Source organism: Triturus cristatus, chromosome 4_1 (assembly GCF_964204655.1).
Source record: "Triturus cristatus chromosome 4_1, aTriCri1.1, whole genome shotgun sequence".
Classification (NCBI taxonomy): domain Eukaryota; kingdom Metazoa; phylum Chordata; class Amphibia; order Caudata; family Salamandridae; genus Triturus; species Triturus cristatus.
This window is the reverse complement of record NC_140585.1, coordinates 277,629,711-277,650,017: the sequence shown is the minus strand read 5'-3', so window position 1 is coordinate 277,650,017 and position 20,307 is coordinate 277,629,711. Positions and strand designations below refer to the sequence as shown.

General features: G+C 46.0%; 1 protein-coding gene across 3 annotated transcripts in view; it reads left to right on the top strand.

Moving 5' to 3' along the window:
* KIAA1549 (KIAA1549 ortholog) overlaps window positions 1-11,627 on the top strand; it is a 746,373-nt gene extending 734,746 nt beyond the window's left edge. For all 3 annotated transcript variants that reach the window (XM_085652039.1, XM_085652040.1, XM_085652037.1), the window contains one exon: window positions 7,080-11,627. In XM_085652039.1, coding sequence (XP_085508165.1) covers window positions 7,080-7,334 — 255 coding nt within the window. In that variant the 3' untranslated portion in view covers window positions 7,335-11,627. The remainder of the gene's footprint in view (window positions 1-7,079) is intronic.
* Window positions 11,628-20,307: the final 8,680 nt, after the last annotated feature.

Genomic DNA, 20,307 nt, shown 5'->3' with positions numbered 1-20,307 from the left:
TGTCATTCTGGCAGCCAGGCGTCCCTCCACTAAAACGGTATACGCCTGCAGGTGGAACAAATTTGTGGCATGGTGCACAGCAAAGGCTGTGGTTCCCCTTTCCACCCCTCTTTCTGAGGTTCTCCTCTTTTCTTCTTTCCCTGGCCCAGCAGGGCTCTGCTCTGGGCACCATTAAGGGATATCTTTCAGCTGTTTCAGCCTTCTTGAGGCTTCCTGACCAGCCTTCTCTTTTCAAGTCCCCTATCGTAAATAGATTCTTGAAAGGCATTACTCGTATGTTTCCTCCTGTTCCCTTTGTAATGCCTCAGTGGGACTTGAATTTGGTCTTAACTTATCTGATGTGCACTCCCTTTGAGCCACTTCATAACTGTCCTCTTCGTCTTCTGACTCTCAAGACTGCTTTCCTGGTTACCATCACCTCTGCCAGAAGAGTGAGTGAGCTCCAGGCTCTTTCTTCTAAACCTCCTTTCCTCTCTGTCCATCAGGACAAGGTTGTTCTGAGGACTCGCCCTTCTTTTCTTCCTAAGGTGGTTACTCCCTTTCACATCGGGCAGTCGGTTACCTTGCCCACCTACTTTCCGCATCCCTTGAAAGAGGAGGAAAGGCTCCACCGTCTGAACCCAAAACGTGCGCTCTCCTTTAATCTGGATCGCACAAAACAATTCCGGGTGGACGACCAACTCTTCGTTGGCTACGTGGGCGCTAATAAGGGGCGGGCAGTGCACAAACAAACCATCTCTCGGTGGGTCGTTTTGTGCATTAAGGTCTGTTATTCCTTGGCTAAAAAGGATCCTCCTGTGGGGCTGAGGGCCCATTCCACTCTGGCTACAGCGGCTACTACTGCCTTGGGACGGGGGGTCCCTCTGCATGACATTTGTCAGGCAGCTACGTGGGCATCGCTGTACACGTTTGCCAAGCATTACTGCCTGGACAGCCAAGTCCGGAGAGACGGCTTCTTTGGCCATTCCGTTCTTCAGGACTTCCTGGTGTGAGCTTGGTTCGCAGACCCACCACCGGGATTGTTATGGCTGGGGTATCTATTCTAAGGTAAGGAATCTAACTAAAGTGTTTCTTTCAGATGCACAAGTTACTTACCTTCTGTAACGATACATCTGTAAGAAACATTAGTTAGATTCCTTACCCCCCACCCATCCTCCCCGTTCTGCGAACCGATATCTAGGGTTAATGTCACCCCTTTCAGGGCCCTAGTTTTATGGCACCAGTGTCGGTTTCTTGCATGGCTCTGCGTTCCTGGCACGGAAAGCTATGTACAGAACTGACGTCAGCGAGCGAGGGCGGCGTCTAAGTACTCCGATGACTTCATCCCGGCGATCACGACGCCGACGACCGACGCGGAGCCGCAGACGACGCCTAGCGACGCGCAGGGGTACTGCTGACGAAAAATCTTTCCAGATCCAGCCTGACGCCTGGGGATATTCTAAGGTAAGGAATCTAACTAACTCATGTTTCTTACAGCTATATTGTTACCGAAGGTAAGTAACTTGTGCTTTATTACTACAATAGAGAGACACAGTAGAGGAGGGCGGACACGCAGTAGCCCCTACGCTACCAACTACAGTTAAACTCGGCCTTTGACCATGAATACTTCAAACCCACTCGCATCATAACATTCCCTTCTAAAATCTCTATCAAAACTAATTCCAGAAACACACACAATGATGCAATACTACAGATGAAAATCAAACAAAAATCCTTTGTTTACAGGACCATTTAAAAAACATGTCATATAAAACACATATTCATCAGGCAACATGTGGAAATATAACAGAGCAAACCTATTTTATTATTAACGTTATTATTTTAAAGCATTCGGGTTACATGCAACAGTGCAATATGTTTTGATATTAATGACTTCATCATTGAAGCCAATCCGTATAAATGACAGCGTAACATGATATTGCTTTCACCAATCCCCGCATTCTACGCACTTGTCCGTATCATATCAATTACCCCCTCTGGTGGTGCCGATTAGGTACCTGTACAACAGCATATCCATCCGGCCATGCCCCTCACCCACTCATCCGTCCACCTTTCCCCACCCCATTCCAACGTTATTGCGCACAGTGTTCACAGGCTGTTGTATATCTTTATGCCTGGATGCGGGAGGCTGCATTGCAGCAAACAGCTCCCTATTGGTATCGCAATATATTAAACTGTGTAGCCATTATTCGAGAGTTGGCGTGCTCTTGCGACTCCAATGGATGGCCAACTCCCACTTGGCAATGAGAAGTGCCATACTAACATACCTACGCAGCATTTTGGCGATGTCCGCAACATAACCCAGTAGCGCCAACAGTGGAGAAGACCTAATTTGGAGGCTAGTCATTTGCTGCAGGGCCTCAAACGTGTGCCCAGTACCCCGCCACCCTGCTGCACATTCATGTTGTGTGATTATAATCTGGCAGTTAGGGCAATTTGAAGAGTGGGACGGCTCTATCCGTGTCATTTTAACTGGCGCCATGTACACCCTATGTAAATATTTGTAATGTATCTGATAATGCCTGTAATTACCGGATACCCTACGGGTGTGTGTTCAACATTCTTTCTATGCGGAATCTGAGATGGGGTTTTCCAGATCCACCTCCCACATATCCCTGACCCTGTCGTTGCACGCTGGCATATGGTCTAGACCAGCACGGTATAGTCTGGATACCAGACTACTCCCCTCGGTAGCAGATATAAGTAGCTTCAATGGTGCAAAGTTGTCTGGTTCTAGGGAATAGGTGCATACTCTGCTCCACAGCACATTTTGAAGCCTGGCCAATTCAAACTGGTCCTTGAGTAGGGCGCCTGTAAAGTAAGCATCCTCAGTTCGTGAGAAGATGTGACCCCCAGGGAACACGTCCTCAAAGGTGTGTAGCCCGTATTTCCTCATTGTGCGTTTCACTAATGGCTCTGACGTGATGGGTACCCATGATTTATCTAACAATGGGAGTTCGGAGGCATGAGATTCTGCACCTCCCGTTACCCTCCGCATTTTTCTCCAGCCCCAGCATGTGGTTGACTCTGTTTGAATATCCACTCTATCAGGGGGGAGCCCTGATGGTAATAACCCTTGCAGTGGCACCTGGGCCGCTAAGTCCAAGAGCAAGCCTAACTTGAGTAAAATTGAAACTCTGTCTAAACTGACAGTGTCTCAGTATTGCTTGGTTACTCGGTTTACTTTTTAACTCAAAGGGAAATCCGTCTTAATAGGGAATGAGAGGTTACACTTCCAAGATATAACCTAGACCTAATTCCTTGTGCAGTATACAGTATGATGTTCTTTGAGGAAGGAAAAAATGTCATTAATTGATTTCTGGCAATTTGTATATTAGAGGTTTACATATAACCCCAAATATATGCCATAGGAGACAGCCAAGAGACATCAAACCCAATAGATCTTGAATAAGGCTTCTTCTGATGAATATTTCTACATAAAGGATTCCTCACATGTAACACAATCCCAGGCGTCAGACATGATGCGTAAACTTCAAACCTCTCATGTAGCCAGTAAGGGGGCACTGGCTTCGGTTGATGCCGGAAGAGATGTCAGATGACAACCTCACAGCCAAATAGTGCCTGCCCCGCCGCAACGTCAGTTCCCTTTTATCCATGCCTGGGATGCAGATCTGAAGCCCTCTTGTCTCCTGAGAGTTGTTCGTTTTTCCTCGCACAACAAAAGCTGTCTTTGTTGCAGTACAATGTCTCTACCCTAGCATTTGGGCTTCAAGCCCTGTACGTTACAACAAACAAATGATGGACGGAATGCTGACAATGCATACATTCTCCCCCAGTCAAGAGATCTGGGTTAAATCCATTGTTCTTTTGCCCACTACACCACCCCAGTTTAGACATGGCCATATGCAAATCAGTCTTGACCCTGTGCCTCATGGGAACAGTCCAGCCCGAACTGCCAAGCCATGTCATCCCTGGACCGGAATCAAGCATCCTAGGACCGGTTTCTGGCTATCAGCCGTCATCAGCCAGGATAGCTTGACTCCAGTGGCGTACTGAGCACGGGTCCCACGTCTGGGAATACCCATCCCACTTAGGGCGAAAAGCGTTACAACAAACAAATGATGGACGGAATGCTGACAATGCATACATTCTCCCCCAGTCAAGAGATCTGGGTTAAATCCATCGTTCTTTTGCCCACTACACCACCCCAGTTTAGACATGGCCATATGCAAATCAGTCTTGACCCTGTGCCTCATGGGAACAGTCCAGCCCGAACTGCCAAGCCATGTCTTCCCTGGACCGGAAACAAGCATCTTCGGACCGGTTTCGAGTTCATAACACTCATCAGCCAGGCTATCTTGAATCCAGTGGTAAAGTGAGCAAGGGACCCACGTCTGGGCATACCCTGTCAACTTAGGGCGAACAAAGCAATACCAAAGGGGATGATGGACGGAGCGTTTGAGAAAATCAAACGCTCACCCCCAGTCAACTGATCTGATCTTTTTGCATTTGTCACCCCGAGTGGGAAGGGTATGCCCAGATGTGGGTCCCGTGCTCTCCATGCCACTGGAATCAAGCTATCCTGGCTGAAGAGGGGTGAAACTCCGAAACCGGTCCTAGGATGCTTGTTTCCAGTCCAGGGAGGACCTGGCTTGGCAGTTCGGGCTGGACTGTTCCCATGAGGCACAGGGTCAAGACTGATTTGCATATGGCTGGGTTCAAACTGGAACGGCATGGTGAGCAAAAAAATGATGGATTTAGGCCCAGATCTCTGTACTGGGGTGAATGTATGAAATTGTTCTGCATTCTGTACATCAACTATTGTTTTTGCATTTGTCACCCTGAGTGGGAAGGGTATGCCCAGACGTGGGTCCCGTGCTCTCCATGCCACTGGAATCAAGCTATCCTGACTGAAGAGGGGTGAAACAATTAACCAGTCCTAGGATGCTTGTTTCCAGTCCAGGGAGGACCTGGCTTGGCAGTTTGGGCTGGACTGTTCCCATGAGGCACAGGGTCAAGACTGATTTGCATATGGCTGGGTTCAAACTGGAATGGCATGGTGAGCAAAAAAACGATGGATTTAGGCCCAGATCTCTCTACTGGGGTGAATGCATGACATTGTTCTGCATTCTGTCCATCAACTATTGCTTTTGCATTACATTACCCACAGACACAGAATTGGGAAAGTCCTTTGAAACATCAGTCCCCTTTTCTAACAAGTCAGTATTGATAGCAGGTCACTTTTTAAACACCTGAGTTTCTAAAGATCCAGTGCAAGGTGAAATGACCGGTACCTGTGAAAAGAGTGCTGTCATAGTGCACATGGGACAGTGGAAAAAACATGACACGACTTTCCACATGCCAACAAAAGTTATAGCAGCAAGGTGTCCTATTGTTATGTCTGTTACCTTCAGCAAATCCTGGCTTTTTACCAAACCGCACTTTACGGCTGGGTTTTTTGAGCCCATAGTTTCAATGTTAACAGCAACATTTCAATCCCAGAATATAATGTGATATCTGTTAACTGATCAGGACTGACGTAAAGTGAAACATTTGCCACAGGAACACCTGGCAGATTATGAATGTCCATGCAACAGCAGCACCACCTAATGTAGTCAGACAAAGAGTGCAGAAAAACAGTGGCGAGCATTTTCAAAAGCATTACGTTTCCAGTGCCTTTGACTGCATGGCTACAAATTAAAGTGGTTTAATTATAAATTGTAAAGGTTTCAAAATGTACTATGCTATTGGCAGGGTTGACCACCCCTACAATGTCATAATTTGCAGTAACTGAGTGACTCCAGCTGTGTTCAAGAATTTGTTTCTTGAAACATTTGAATATTGCACTCTATCCTTTTGAATTCTTTAATAAACCTGTGAATCAGACATACTCCTGACGGAGTGATAAGTATTGTAATGTGATGTAAGAGAAGGAAACGAGATGTGAGTGAAGCGCAATACACAGGCTTTCTATGCTTAAAACAGTCTATTATGGCACACTACTAATGGAAAGACACTACATACCCTTAATTGCTTTTGTAATTTTATTATATACGTTTCATAACATTCATTGAAAAACCCTGATGAGCACGGATTTCAAAAGGTTTGCAACACACTACTGAAATCCACAAAATAATCAACACGATAAAGAGGACAGTGTGCGCTTGACACTGTTGAGTTGCAAATCCTGTGATATTTGTGATTTCTTCAAACGTAGGGTTTGCGATCACAAATGTATTTAGTACATCAGGCCCCGAATGACTTTAAAAAACACTTGATGCCTTTCTGATTCTCCAAATCGTTTTTATTGTAGGACTTTTTACAACGGCCTTCTACGGCAAAAAGATGACATTTTGTTGCAGTTAAATGTGGAAGATATGCCCTGCTGCACACTTTGTACATATGACACATGGGAATTGTTAAATAGAGTCCTGATTCAAACACTGCTTACAATTGAATGACTAACTTACTACAGTCGCGGTCATTCTTGAAGGAGAGATGACTGTCATCTGAGTTGATCATTCTTCATAACATTATACCAAGATCACCGAGTGAGTTAACCGCTCTCCACTGATCTCTGCAGTGCCTTAGAGGTCACAAGTTCGAGTCCTGGCAAGCTAACTCAGCGTTCCAGTCTTCTGAGTTGGCCACGCTGATTACGAATACATTGGGTAATTGTAACACCTGCTATATACAACACTAAAAACTGGAAAGATAAAAGTTTAAAGCAAGTTATTATTTCATAATGGATTGTAACCGAATTATAAGAGGACATCCACACAAAGTATTTTGATATGGCAAAGGGTGCTCAGTGAATAAAAAAAATAGCTTTGAGATCATGTGTATTTTTGTTTATTGGCCAGGGCCCGGCAGCTTTTCAAAAGTAAAATGTTTACTAAAGCCATTTTAAAATTAGCACTAAAAGAGCTGGCACCCAACGCCAGACCTTTTGGTTTTGCCAATGCTGGTTTTATTTTCCCACTCGCCCGTATGTTTGAGTACTAAAAAAAAAAGTTCAATCAGAGGATATAATTGTAGATCACGTAATTACACGGAAAATGAAGTCATTGCTACTATGTTTAATTTAACCTAATTTGTTTGCCATTCTTGTGTTTCAGGCGCAGGTTCTTGGTCACCAAGAATACCCTCCCTCTTCTGTGTTCCACATGCCCAGGTCATCTTCCCGACAGCCGTCTGCCCCGCCGGCTCACCTTCAGCACAGTAGCCACCAAGGCCCAAGCATGTACTATCCTGGTGGTTCAACGGAGGACCTCCAGCCTGGTCACACCTCTGCCTCGCTTATCAAGGCTATCCGAGAGGAGCTGCTGCGGCTCTCTCAGAAGCAGACTGCGGTACAGAATTTCCATAGCTGATTCTGGCACCGTTCTAGTTGCTGTGAACCTACAGTACTTCCTATGGAAGCAAGACTCAACAAAGAACCCATGGGGAATTGGAAGCAAGTGAAAATTGTCAGTGGTCGGAGTGTGTCAAATAGGAGCGTCAACACAAAAACGAGGGGGAAAAGAGCAGTGCATCATGCAACTTCCACGTCTTCTCCTTACCTGCGTATTATTGGTGATAATTTATCTGGATTTATTGTGGTTCTATTAAGCATCCTTAAATTTCAGGTTTACAACAGAATCTTTTAATTCAAGCACATATGTGCAATCAGATATGAACAGATCAGTTGTTAGGATTCATCTCTAAAGGAAATGAAAATTTTCAACTTAATATCAGTTCTAGGAAGAGAGAAGACCACTGTGGTAGGGTTCCCAGCGTTTGATTAGATGACTTCTGTTTTTCGACATCATTGTCAAAATGGAAAAGGCATTGTTGACATTTGCAGATTAGTTACAAACGAGGAGGATGGGAAGCAAAATAACTGATGTTTTCTAATTGTATTTTTAACCTGCCTTGCTGGTAATGGACCAGAAAAATCTTTCTGAGAGGACTTCCTATCCTGTGCTTTTTTCCTGTATCTTCCGGTGCTTAAGCGTCAAGTAACCCTTGGCGTCCATCATGGCCTTTGCATCATGGACCCTAACCAGAAACTGGGTTAAGAAGTTCACTATTCCAAAGGGAAAGATAATTAAAGACTTTGAAGATCCTCATATTTATAAAGATGGAAATGCTGGTTGACATTCTAAAGCCAGCAATGAGTTGCAAAGCACATGTCAGTTTTTGTACTTTGTAGGCACACATTAATAGCACTGTAGTAGCGTGTCTGTTTTCCCAAGAGAAGTAACTTATTATGTATCTGACTGGTTTGTTGAGTTACGTGGAATGCCAGGCTTAGTACAGAATAGCACTGAACGGTCCTTTCTAAGGATTGTCACACCAGCTGTATTTTCAGCAAAACTGTCAAGGAATGCACTTTTTCTGGAAAACAGTGGTTTACATAATCGTGATCCATCCATATTGCCTTACTGACAAATATGGCACAAGGATATGTGTTCTAGATATCTTTGCTGTGGGCATGCCCAATCCTGTTGTTTCCTTGACTGTGGCTTGGCCTTTTCTTCGGTTACTCCAGAGTTCTTGGTATTGCATTGGTGTGCAGGTCAGTTATGTGGTGCCTTTTTGAGCTCTCTGCTTATCCTTTCCGGGTTGTTTTTTTGTTTAAAGATTCCCATTTCAGTATGTGCTCTTGAAGCATTTGCATATTCTATGACTGGTCAGGTCTGCTGTTAATTTCTGAATTTTAATGATGGGTCATGATACACTTTGCTGATCATTCTCCTGCCATTGGCGATTGGAGACCAGGGACTCAATCGATCTCCAGAAGTTGGCTTTCTTAAGCACTTAAACTCTTATCAAAGCAATATATTTGCATTAACTCCAGGACGTTTGGGTTCTGCTATAAATACTTAACTGGCACTTTGTGATTGTGGTCACGGCCTCATGGGTCCTCTCCTGTTCGTTTCTAAATTGTTCTTTCTGTTTTGTATATTTGATACATTTACATTGAATATTAGTTACCTTGCATAAGACTGGTACATTGATTTCAGAGACCTATTTGTAACAAGAGCTTTAATTGAGAAGTAGCTTAAAAATGAGAGTGAAACCTCATACTTCAAGCCTTTTGTCTTACCCAGTCTTACGTAATCCATATATTTTACAGGTTTGGGGCAGTGTTTTCCTTCAGGTTACAGAACCAGGATTGAACGCGCAGTGAAAAATGATGGTTTATTCGAGCAATGGGAATTTCAAATATACATGTTTTCTATTTGTATTTTTGAAAGACTCACTAAGACTCTATATTTTCTATTCTCTTAACAGCAACAATGCGTGGCATTGCTGGGCACATGGTGCCCTTTTTATGCAGCTCCCATCTACATATTTTCAAGCTGCTTACCCCTTAACCAATCGGAATGGGATTGCCTTGGCTCAACTCCCAGTGTGTTTCATAAATTTGTTTTTACGTCATACTGGGACTCCAGGGCTGTAAATTCTGCATTTTGAAGGATATGTTCTGAATTCTCCTTGAAACAAATGCTTAGGTGTTGGAGAATCTGCTTTGCTTGTATAATGTTTTAGAGGACCTGAGTGCAGTAAATACCTTTTGAAGTTGCAGTGCCTGAACAGTCTCGCCTGAGAGCAGAGAGTGCTCCTCCGAGCAACCTCTGTTCACTTTACTTCCCCCCTCCCTGATAGACCACACCCGGACCCTCGGCATCATCTTGAACAGCAAGTTATCTATACAGAAACAGGTAAACACAGTCTCATCCACCTGCTTCCAAACCCTAAGCATGCACTGAAAAGTTTTCAGGTGGCTCCCAATCAACACCAGAAGGACCATCACGCAGGCCCTCATCACCAGCTGGCTGGACTACGGGAACACACACTACGTAGGAATCACCACACGCCTCCTGAAGAGACTCCAGACAATACAAAACTCAGCGACATGACTCATCCTTGACCTCCACAGATGGACCCTCATCACTCCACACCTCTAGAAGCTACACTGACTGCCGACCCAGAGGAGATGCCAGTTCAAGATGTTGACCCATGCAAACAAAGCCCTGCACAATGAAGAACCAGCATACATCAACAAACAAATGACTTTCCACCAACCGACCAGACACCTGCGATCTGCCTCCCGCTTCCTCCCAGACCCCCCCCCCCCCCCCCTCCCCCCAAGATCCACTGAAACAACAGCAGCAGTCCCTCCTTCTCTCACCTTGTGGCCAAAGCCTGGAATTACCTTCCTCTGCACTTTAGGACCACCTCATTGCTCTGGGATTTCAGGAAAGGGTTCAAGACCTGGCTGTTCGAATGAACAGAGCACCTCGTGGCAGCTAGCAACTCCAGCGCCTTGAGACCCTCACAGGTGAATTACCGCGCTTTATAAATCCTGTTTGAATGATTACGACTAACATGTCAGAATTAAAGAAAGTGTTTATATAACCTAAACATGCAAATGTTCCACACGCTTTCAAAAACAGTGGCATTGAGCTTTCAGCAGCTGTGTTGATAAGATCCAAGAGACACCACAAGTGACTCAAGTTTCAGGTCGATGGTCAGCCAGTAAAATGTATTTAGAGATATGCTCTTCGAAGCTCAGATCTAGACATGCCAATTATCATAGCTGTCTCACCGTCAAGCTACTTATCACAGCAATAGCACATTGGTTATAATGGAAGAGAAACAATCATGTAATCACCAGTCTTTTGAACACACACATTTTCGGTCTAATTGTTCCTTATAAGAATTTGTTAATGTAAGAAGTCAGCATTGACAACTATGTTTTATATCTGCAAGCATAGTGGTACAAAACCTCTGTGCTCTTGCTGGAGTTCCAAGCTGAGTGGAGATGAAAAACCAGTGGCATAACCCCCTCAGATTTCTTTATCTCATAGATATTCATTGAACTTGGTCTTTTTGGGGACCCCCTGAAGGGGTTGAGGGCCCTTGCACCACAGGGGCTTGTGTAAAGCCCCTGCCAAAAACATCAGATGCTACTTTTGAAGCTGTACCTTCCATGAACCATAGCAAGGTTTTAAACCGTCTCAGTTCATACTTCATGGGTGACTTTTCATGCTGTCGTTCAAGACATATTCCTAAATCGGTAGTTCTTTACATTAAACTCTTTGGAATATCCGAAAATGCAATTTATTCAAACTTTGCGTTTGTGTGTCCCCGATTGAGCACTGTGAAGAAGGCAGTTTTTATCCTGTACAGAGAATTATTCTGTTCCTTTCCTCTGCTGCCTCTAATACCCAACATTGCTGAGAAACCTTGTCGGCACTATGCAGCATAATTCCTATTAGCCTGAAGTGAGTCAGAGAATTCTGGAAATCTTGACAAAAGTCCTGTTCAATCCCCTGACAGTCTTCACTTCATTACTAACCACAAGTAAAGGACAGAGATTGCACTGTGATCCCTCAACCCTGATACTAGCAGAATGGCTGCTGAAAATTTAGAGCTTAACTTCTGGGCTCAATCCAAGATTCTGTGAGCACTTTGTTCGGGACAATATATTCTTCAACAAAACATTACAATAAATTCGTTGTCCACTCAAAGCGAATCTGTCATATTTTATAGAGTTGGCAGAATCCAGCCTACACCAGTTAGTGTTCACAAGGCTTCTATACACAGCTATAAAATATGTCCGGAGGTTTTTTGTGTGCCATTTCTGGAATGAAAAAAATGTGTAAGTATTGTTGAGAAAGTCAAGTTCGAGGCATGTGGGCTGCTGAATTCATATCTGTGCATAGATCGCCGCCTAGTGTTGGGTCCGGATGTTTGCACGTTGTTGTCCTGGAAGAGTCTTCGAAGTATCCTTGGATAGGTGACTCCTCCCCTGGACTACAGTGCGCATGGGCATCCTCAGATTGTTTTTTTCCGCCATTGGGTTCGGATGTGCTATCTTAGCTCAAGTTAGGAAAATATTTTTTCGAGGCCAAAAGGCCTTTAGTTTGCGTCGGTACTGTTTATCGATCGGGTTTCGATACAATCCTGTTAGTTTACTAACTTTCAGCACCGACTTTTTTCGCATTTACCTGTCCATCGACTACTTCGACGATGGAATCGAGGACGCCATTCAAAAGGTGTCCGGTATGCAATGCGAAGTACCCACACATCGACGTCCATCCGGTGTGCAACAAATGCCTTTCGCCGGACCACGACGAATCGACATGCATGGCCTGTGCCCGGTTCCGTTCCAAGAAGACTCTGCGGAATCGACGAGCGGCGAGACTCGAGGCGCAGCACGCGGCACCGGCCCCAACAGACATCTTCGACGAGGCCGAAGACGTCGAGGAATTAGACGTCTTGCCCTCCAGTCCCGTTTCCGAACACGAACCCGGATCGGACGAGGTAGACGAGTCACTCTTCCACAGAGGTGAAGACGACACCGAGGTAGGAGACGACGAGGAGGCCTTAGGGGCCGAAGAGAGTAGCTCCAATGATGAACAAGGCCTACCTGTTCAAACCGTTGAATCACCAGTGCCACAGCCTATGGCTCCGGTCGAGGGATCGCCTTCGGGCCTTACCCGAGACCCATCCCGCAGTTCTTCGGCCCCGCCCTCGGGCCCGGCCTCGGACGTTCAGCGGCAGCCATTACTACATAAACAGGCTGGTTTCCCTACCACAAAACCGAAACCGAAAGCTGCTCCGGTTCCACCGAAACCGAAACTGAAAGTGGCGCTGGTCGGATCGAGGCCTTCGACGCCAGCGCACCGCGTCGGCACCGACCGCACCAAGAGGGACTTCGGTGCCGAACTTGAAGCGGGCGACGTTGGAGTCGACAAACGGAAAAAAGCCATCGGCACCGACAAACCTGCTCGGCTACCGGCACCAACGACACCAAGGGCCGTACCGCCTGCTGTGTCTCGCATCGCTCCCTCGACGACACCTAAGCCTCAGGTATTGAAGACTTCGACGGTGATCTCTGCACCTCGACTCGATGAACCGCCGGCGCCGAAAAAATCCACGGCCTCTACCAGCATGGCCGGTGCCAAGGCCTCGAAGACGCCCCAAGTACGACCTGGTGCGACGCAAGGCAGCAAAACCGCAGCTGTCCTCCAGGACACGTCGGGTTCCGGTTCGATCGGAGCTCCAGCAGCCTCTTCGGTGCCGGCCAACATTACATTCAGCTTGCCTCTGTCGACAATCCCAAAAATGTTCCAACTCAGGACACGGGTCGCCCAACCTACGGTCACACCTGCTGACACGTCTCCGGCACGTATCATCGACGCCGACACTGGCAGGATGATTCTCCACGACCGAAGGATAACTTCGGAGCCGCCGTTGGACCCTTTCAGGATCCCACTAAAAAGGAAGTTGCCTGCAGAATCGGAACCTCTCCTTTATGAACCCTTCCATTCATCCTACCAGGATCCACACCGGTTCTCCCCCACACGCTCCGATACGGATGCATTGGAGGACTACATGGATGACCAAGTCCCCTACCATGTAGACACGGACCCGGATGACCAGCAGGACCCTGATCAAACATGGGGCGACCCTGCAGACCCCAGTGCACCTCTCGATGCACAGGACCAACAACTCTATGGGGCAAAAACATCTCCTACGGAGGATACTGCGGCGTTCAACGCTCTTATTGAACGTGCTGCAAATAACCATGGGGTACAGCTTCACTCTGATACCATCGAAGATGACTTTCTAATGGACACCTTTGCATCCTCAGAAAGACATGTAAAGACTCTGCCAATGTTGAAGGGGGTCCTCAAACCAGCCAAGGACATTTTCAAAGAACCCACCAGGGCACGAGTGATAAACCCCAGGATTGATAAAAAATACAGATCAGCACCTGGGGATCCTACTTACATCAGAGGACAATTACCACTCGACTCCATCGTCGTAGCGAATGCACGCAAGAGGGCACACTCGCAAACGACAGGTGACGCTCCTCCCCCGGACAAAGAGTCCAAGGTGTTAGAAACATCTGGCAAGCGAGTTGCCGCCCAAGCTGCCAACATATGGCGCATAGCCAACACTCAAGCGCTCCTTGCTCGCTATGATAGAGCGCACTATGACACACTGGAGCAAATATTCCAACATCTCCCTGACCAGTTCAAGGAAGGCGCAGAAATGCTCATCAGAGAAGGACAGCTACTAACGAACGCTTCCATCAAATGCGCACTAGATGCTGCAGACACGGCTGCCAGAGCCATAAACACAAGCGTCATGCTGCGACGACATGCCTGGCTACGGATCTCAGGATTCAAGCCTGAGGTACAAAACAATATACTGAACCAGCCTGTCAACCCCGACTATTTATTCGGGCCAGAGGTTGACACCACCCTCGAAAAGATAAAAAAGGACACGGACACTGCAAAGTCCATGGGCGCCCTACAAACTCAGTCCTTTCGGAGCGGCTCCTTTCGTCGCCCCGGAAACAAGGGAGCAGGTAGAGGACAGGGGTCACAACAAACATATAACAAAGGCAATACACAGACCACCTATGATAAAAACACCCGAGGTGGATATCGTGGCTCCAGCACAAAGGGCAGAGGACGCGGCTACGGCAACACCAGGTCCTCCCCCAAGAACAAGCAGTGACGCCCTCTCCCTTCCTCCCGACCACATAACACCTGTCGGGGGAAGGCTACAAAGGTTCCTGTCCACGTGGAATTCCATCACCACGGACAGGTGGGTCAAAGATATTGTAAAATACGGTTACTGTCTGGAGTTAACCTCCACTCCACCCACAATACCACCAAGAAGCCGTCCTATGTCCTCAGAGCACTTAACGCTCTTACAGCAAGAAGTGCAAAGTATGCTTCTAAAAGGCGCTATAGAGGTCGTACCCATCCACGAGCAGGGTGCGGGAGTGTACTCCCTCTACTTCTTAATTCCAAAAAAGGACGGGTCGCTCAGACCTATATTAGACCTGAGACCCCTGAACCAGTACATTCTTTCAGAGCACTTTCACATGCTCACTCTACAGCAAGTCCTTCCGCTTCTCAAGCAGGGAGACTTCCTAGCCACACTGGACCTCAAGGATGCGTACTTTCACATACCCATCCACCCCTCACACAAAAAATACCTCAGGTTCACTGTTCAGGGGCAGCACTATCAGTTCAAAGTCCTTCCCTTCGGCGTGACAACAGCGCCCAGGGTTTTCACGAAGTGCCTAGCTACGGTGGCAGCACATCTACGGAGGCAGCATATACACGTCTACCCCTACCTAGACGACTGGCTCGTTCAAGCGAAGTCAGCCCGGCAATGCGCAAGCCACATGTCCCGCACCATTCACCTTCTTCACAGTCTGGGATTCTCACTAAATTATCCAAAGTCCCATCTCCAGCCCGCACACGTACAACAGTACCTAGGTGCGACTATAGACACTCTGGCGGCCACAGCTCAGCCAAATTTAGTGAGGATCAACAGCATACAACTGCTGATCTCCAAGTTCAAACCCAATCACTCACTTCCAGCGCGAGTGTTTATGCAGTTGATAGGCATGATGGCCTCCTGCATCTTCATAGTCCCGCACGCGAGATTACATATGCGCCCACTTCAGGAGTGCCTAGCACGTCAGTGGAATCAGGCTCAAGGACAGTTGAAAGACCTAGTGTTGGTGAGCGGTCGGGCATACAACTCTCTGCATTGGTGGAATCCACAAAACCTTTGCAAGGGCCGACCATTCCAAGAGCCTGTCCCACAGATAGTACTGACAGCGGACGCGTCTCTCCAGGGATGGGGAGCTCATGTACTCCACTACACAGTGCAGGGACTATGGACAACACAACAAAAGAAGTTGCACATCAACCTTCTGGAACTGATGGCAATCTTCCTAGCCATGAAGGCATTCAAAGTACATCTATGCAACAAGGTCGTGTTGATCCGGACGGACAACATGACCGCAATGTACTACATACAGAAACAGGGAGGAACACACTCTCCACAGTTGTCTCATCTGGCTCAGAGCATGTGGAAGTGGGCCATTCAAAGGAACATGTTCCTCATGGCGGAACACCTCCCTGGCAAGGACAACCAGATGGCGGACCTGCTCAGCAGACACAGCCACCAGATGCACGAGTGGGAGTTACACCCATCAGTACTCCAACCGTACTTCCAGCAGTGGGGTCATCCGGAGATAGACCTATTCGCGACAAGCGAAAACGCAAAATGCCAAAGCTTCGCCGCCAGATTCCCACATCCGCAGTCGCAGGGCAATGCGATATGGATGAACTGGTCCGGCAGATTTGCGTACGCTTTTCCCCCAGCGCCATTGATACCGCTAGTGGCCCGCAAACTCCGACAACACTCCCTGACACTCGTCCTAGTTGCTCCCACGTGGGCACGCCAGCCGTGGTACACCACCTTCCTCGAACTTTCCGTGGTGCCGCATCAAAGGCTGCGGATCAAACCCGCGCATTTGACGCAGAACCATGGAGAGGTTCAGCACCCAGATCCGCAACAGCTGAACCTGGCGATCTGGCTCCTGAAGTCCTAGAGTTTGGCTATCTCAACCTGCCACCTGACTGTATGGACATCATCAAGGAGGCCAGGAGACCCACTACCAGAGCTTGCTATGCAGCCAAATGGAAAAGGTTCGTCATTTATTGCGGTAATAATGACATCAACCCGCTGGACGCATCCATCCAAAACATCATCTGTTATCTCTTACACCTATATCTATGCAATCTGGCGTACACCTCTATACGTGTCCATTTGACCGCAATCTCAGCCTATCTGCAAACCAGGCAGCACCTCTCTCTATTCAGAGTGCCTGCCATCAAAGCATTCTTGGAAGGACTCAAACGAGTCATTCCACCAAGCCACCCACCGGCTCCAATGTGGAACCTCAACTTGGTCCTCACACGCCTGATGGGTCCACCCTTTGAACCTCTACACTCATGCGAGATTCAATTCCTTACCTGGAAAGTGGCCTTCCTTGTAGCGATCACTTCCCTAAGAAGAGTTAGTGAACTCCAGGCACTAACCGTTCAAGAGCCATTTATACAGGTTCACACCAACAGGGTCGTACTACGTACCAACCCCAAATTCATGCCCAAAGTAATATCGCAGTTCCACATGAATCAGACTATTGAACTGCCAGTTTTCTTCCAAAACCCACAAACTGTTGCAGAAAGGGCACTACATACACTAGATGTACGGAGGGCCCTCATGTACTACATCGATAGGACTAAACCCTTCAGGAAGACAAAACAACTGTTCGTTGCCTTTGCCCCACACCACAAAGGTAACGCCATCTCCAAAGCAGGGATAGCCAGATGGATAGTTAAGTGTATTCAAATCTGTTATCAAAAAGCAAAACGCACATTAACTATTCCACCATGAGCCCACTCAACACGTAAGTTGGGGGCTTCCATGGCCTTCCTAGGAAATATTCCCCTGCATGATATATGCAGAGCAGCCACATGGTCCACTACACACACATTTACAAAACACTATTGCGTAGATGTGCAGTCAAAACAGCAGGCAGCTGTAGGACAGGCTGTTCTCAAAACACTTTTTCAGACCGCTGCAGCTGGCACGGGTAGCCGCCGCCAATAGAGGGCACTGCTATGTATTCTATGCACAGATATGAATTCAGCAGCCCACATGCCTCGAACTGAATATGCTACTTACCAGTATGCATCTGTTCTTGGCATGTAGGGCTGCTGACATTCATATCGCCCTCCCTCCTCCCCGGCGCCTGTCGCAGCTGCAGCTCTCAGAATTACTGCAAGCATGGTCATCACTTTCTGCATCTACTCCATCACTGCCACAATGGCGAAAAACAATCTGAGGATGGAGAGGATGCCCATGCGCACTGTAGTCCAGGGGAGGAGTCACCTATCCAAGGATACTTCGAAGACTCTTCCAGGACAACAACGTGCAAACATCCGGACCCAACACTAGGCGGCGATCTATGCACAGATATGAATGTCAGCAGCCCTACATGCCAAGAACAGATGCATACTGGTAAGTAGCATATTCATCTTTCAACGTCCGTTACAAGCTGGGAGTTGAATGAGGTTTTTCAGATCTAATGAGCAGACATCATTAGTACAACATTAAATTTCTTTCATTGAAATCTCTGCTTTTAGTGACCCTACTCTTAAACATAAGAGTGAGACAGGGGTAGTCCTTCTTCATTAATCTCTTATTCGTGTGCTTGAGTAGTAACAAAGACATGATCAGAACTCAACAGAAGTTTGCTACTGAAGTGTTTTCAGGCTTTAACCTAAACAAGACAGTATGCCTGCCATTTCTCTTTCAAAATCCTTCATTTAATACTCTCTTAACGTGATTTCCTTGCAATACTTGTGGATAAATTGTTCAACAGTATGTGAATCTGTTAAAGAGCCAATTTTACATTTGAAACAACTTATCCAGCAACTGTATGTTTCATAAATTCACATATGAATGGAAATTGGCTCTGTATTTTACCTTTCCAAGAGGTAGATGAACTACAAAATATGTAATGGTTTGCAGAATGCTGCAAATGATAACTGTTGACATTGAAATTCCTAAAATTCCAACCTCATCAGCGGAGAATGTTGAAAAATGCTAAATAGGCACACTCAAATGTAAGTAAAACAGTCATGTGGCTTTTGATTCAGTGGAAACTGTAGGATAAATGGGTGGTTCCTGTAACTTTAAAAGCGAGCTATCTTGGAATGGGGCAGCCCGCAGCCCAATTATTTTGGTCCTCATCCCAAATGACAGATTACAAACCATGCACTGGAAGCATGCTTTAATCCTGCTAATGAAGTAGGCTAGGCAATGGAATCAATTAGAGAACTGCAAATGTACCTTATCGGACAACATGATCCTCAGAAAAACAACATGGTTGCTGACATCTCCCTTACATCTCCCATTTTAGGAAAATACCATGAGAAAAATTGAGGTTTATTTAAAGTTTTGTTTTTTCTTGAAACAAGATCACTGCTATATTTTAATGTTTACACACTGTAAGTGATAATAGTGTGATAAGGGTTTCTGGCAGTAGCTCTACACCTTTTGCACTTTGAAACGAGTTGATTTCCATATCTCTGGTCTGTAAGAATAACCTATATTTCCAGCAGCATCTGGTACCGAAGTTAGTCCTTTCTTTGCTTCCCTTTCTGGGATTGTCAATATTATCTGCTAGCCTTCTAAAAGTGAATCCATTTATGCTGAAAAAATGTATTTCTTTAAATGATTTAGAAGTTTACCTTAATGCAGTAGGGTGACCTAATGCGAGAAATTGGTAGACTTTTACAAAAAAAGTCCTGCAACTATGAACTACCATTGTGATTTAAGCATTTGGACTCCATTCATTCCATATAGAACAGCACGGATAATGCTGACATTGACCATGATCCAAATAAACATGCCCTATCTAATGGACTTGCATCTTGTAAATCTACTTAATAGAGAATGAATGCAATCTGACTGAGTTCCAGAATGTGCCTCCTTTTTACCATTAAGCTTAGACTGGAACAGATTTACGCTGCAGTGGTTACCTTTTGGCAAAGACCTTCCACAAGCTGGAGGGCGAGTCATTTTTAATGAGTCTTTAGGTAGAATTCTTGAAGTCCCTTCGACCACCATGTGGCATACAGGGATTTTCAATAAAGGTATTATTTAACCACATTCATGTGACTTTCCAGAACCTTTTCCTGAATAACTGGTCAGCGGGACTCTAGACTTCCTTGACTACACATGACTAAGCATTCTGTAGGTTGCAAGGCAATTCCAATCCTTCAGTGAGTAATGCTGACTTTTGTGGTACCCTAGATGGCCAGGTTTTAAAATGACATTTCCTGCTTCCGCCAAATTTCTCCTTCTGTTTGCAGAATGTTTAAAACAGAGAATTATGGGGGCTAAAATGTCTCTAATATCACTGCACTAGGAAATAGAAATAGGAGTTACAGTTGAAGATTTTACAGTCATTCCTGTCTTACACAGATTAAGAACATAACAAGTTTGAAAATCAATAGTATGCTGGCCATCGTATAGAATGTCTGTAAAATTGTACTGAGCTTGATTTGAAGTAAAGGTACTATTGATCTGGTAAGTTAGTTTAAGGTGCTGGTCTTTTGTGTTTTGTCCCTTCCATGAAGTTACTGTCCTCTATTAATAAGGTATTCTTAGCTCACCTTGAGTAACGTAACTGGAGCAGCACGATTATACTCTGGGAGAATTGTTTGTTGTGATTTATACAGCAGTACATTCAAGAAATAAAGAACATCAAGTAAGCTATAGGTTCTTGTGTCTTTGGGTAGGCAGGCTTAGAAGGATGGAGGTTTGGTACAACCCTAAGAGCTAGTTCATGGTGTAGAGTTTCCTCTTACTACCTCCACATTTCAAGGTTTTGCTATGGAACATTGGCCCTTTCAGGGGTGTTTGAAGGGTGCACACTACAACATTGGTGAAATTATA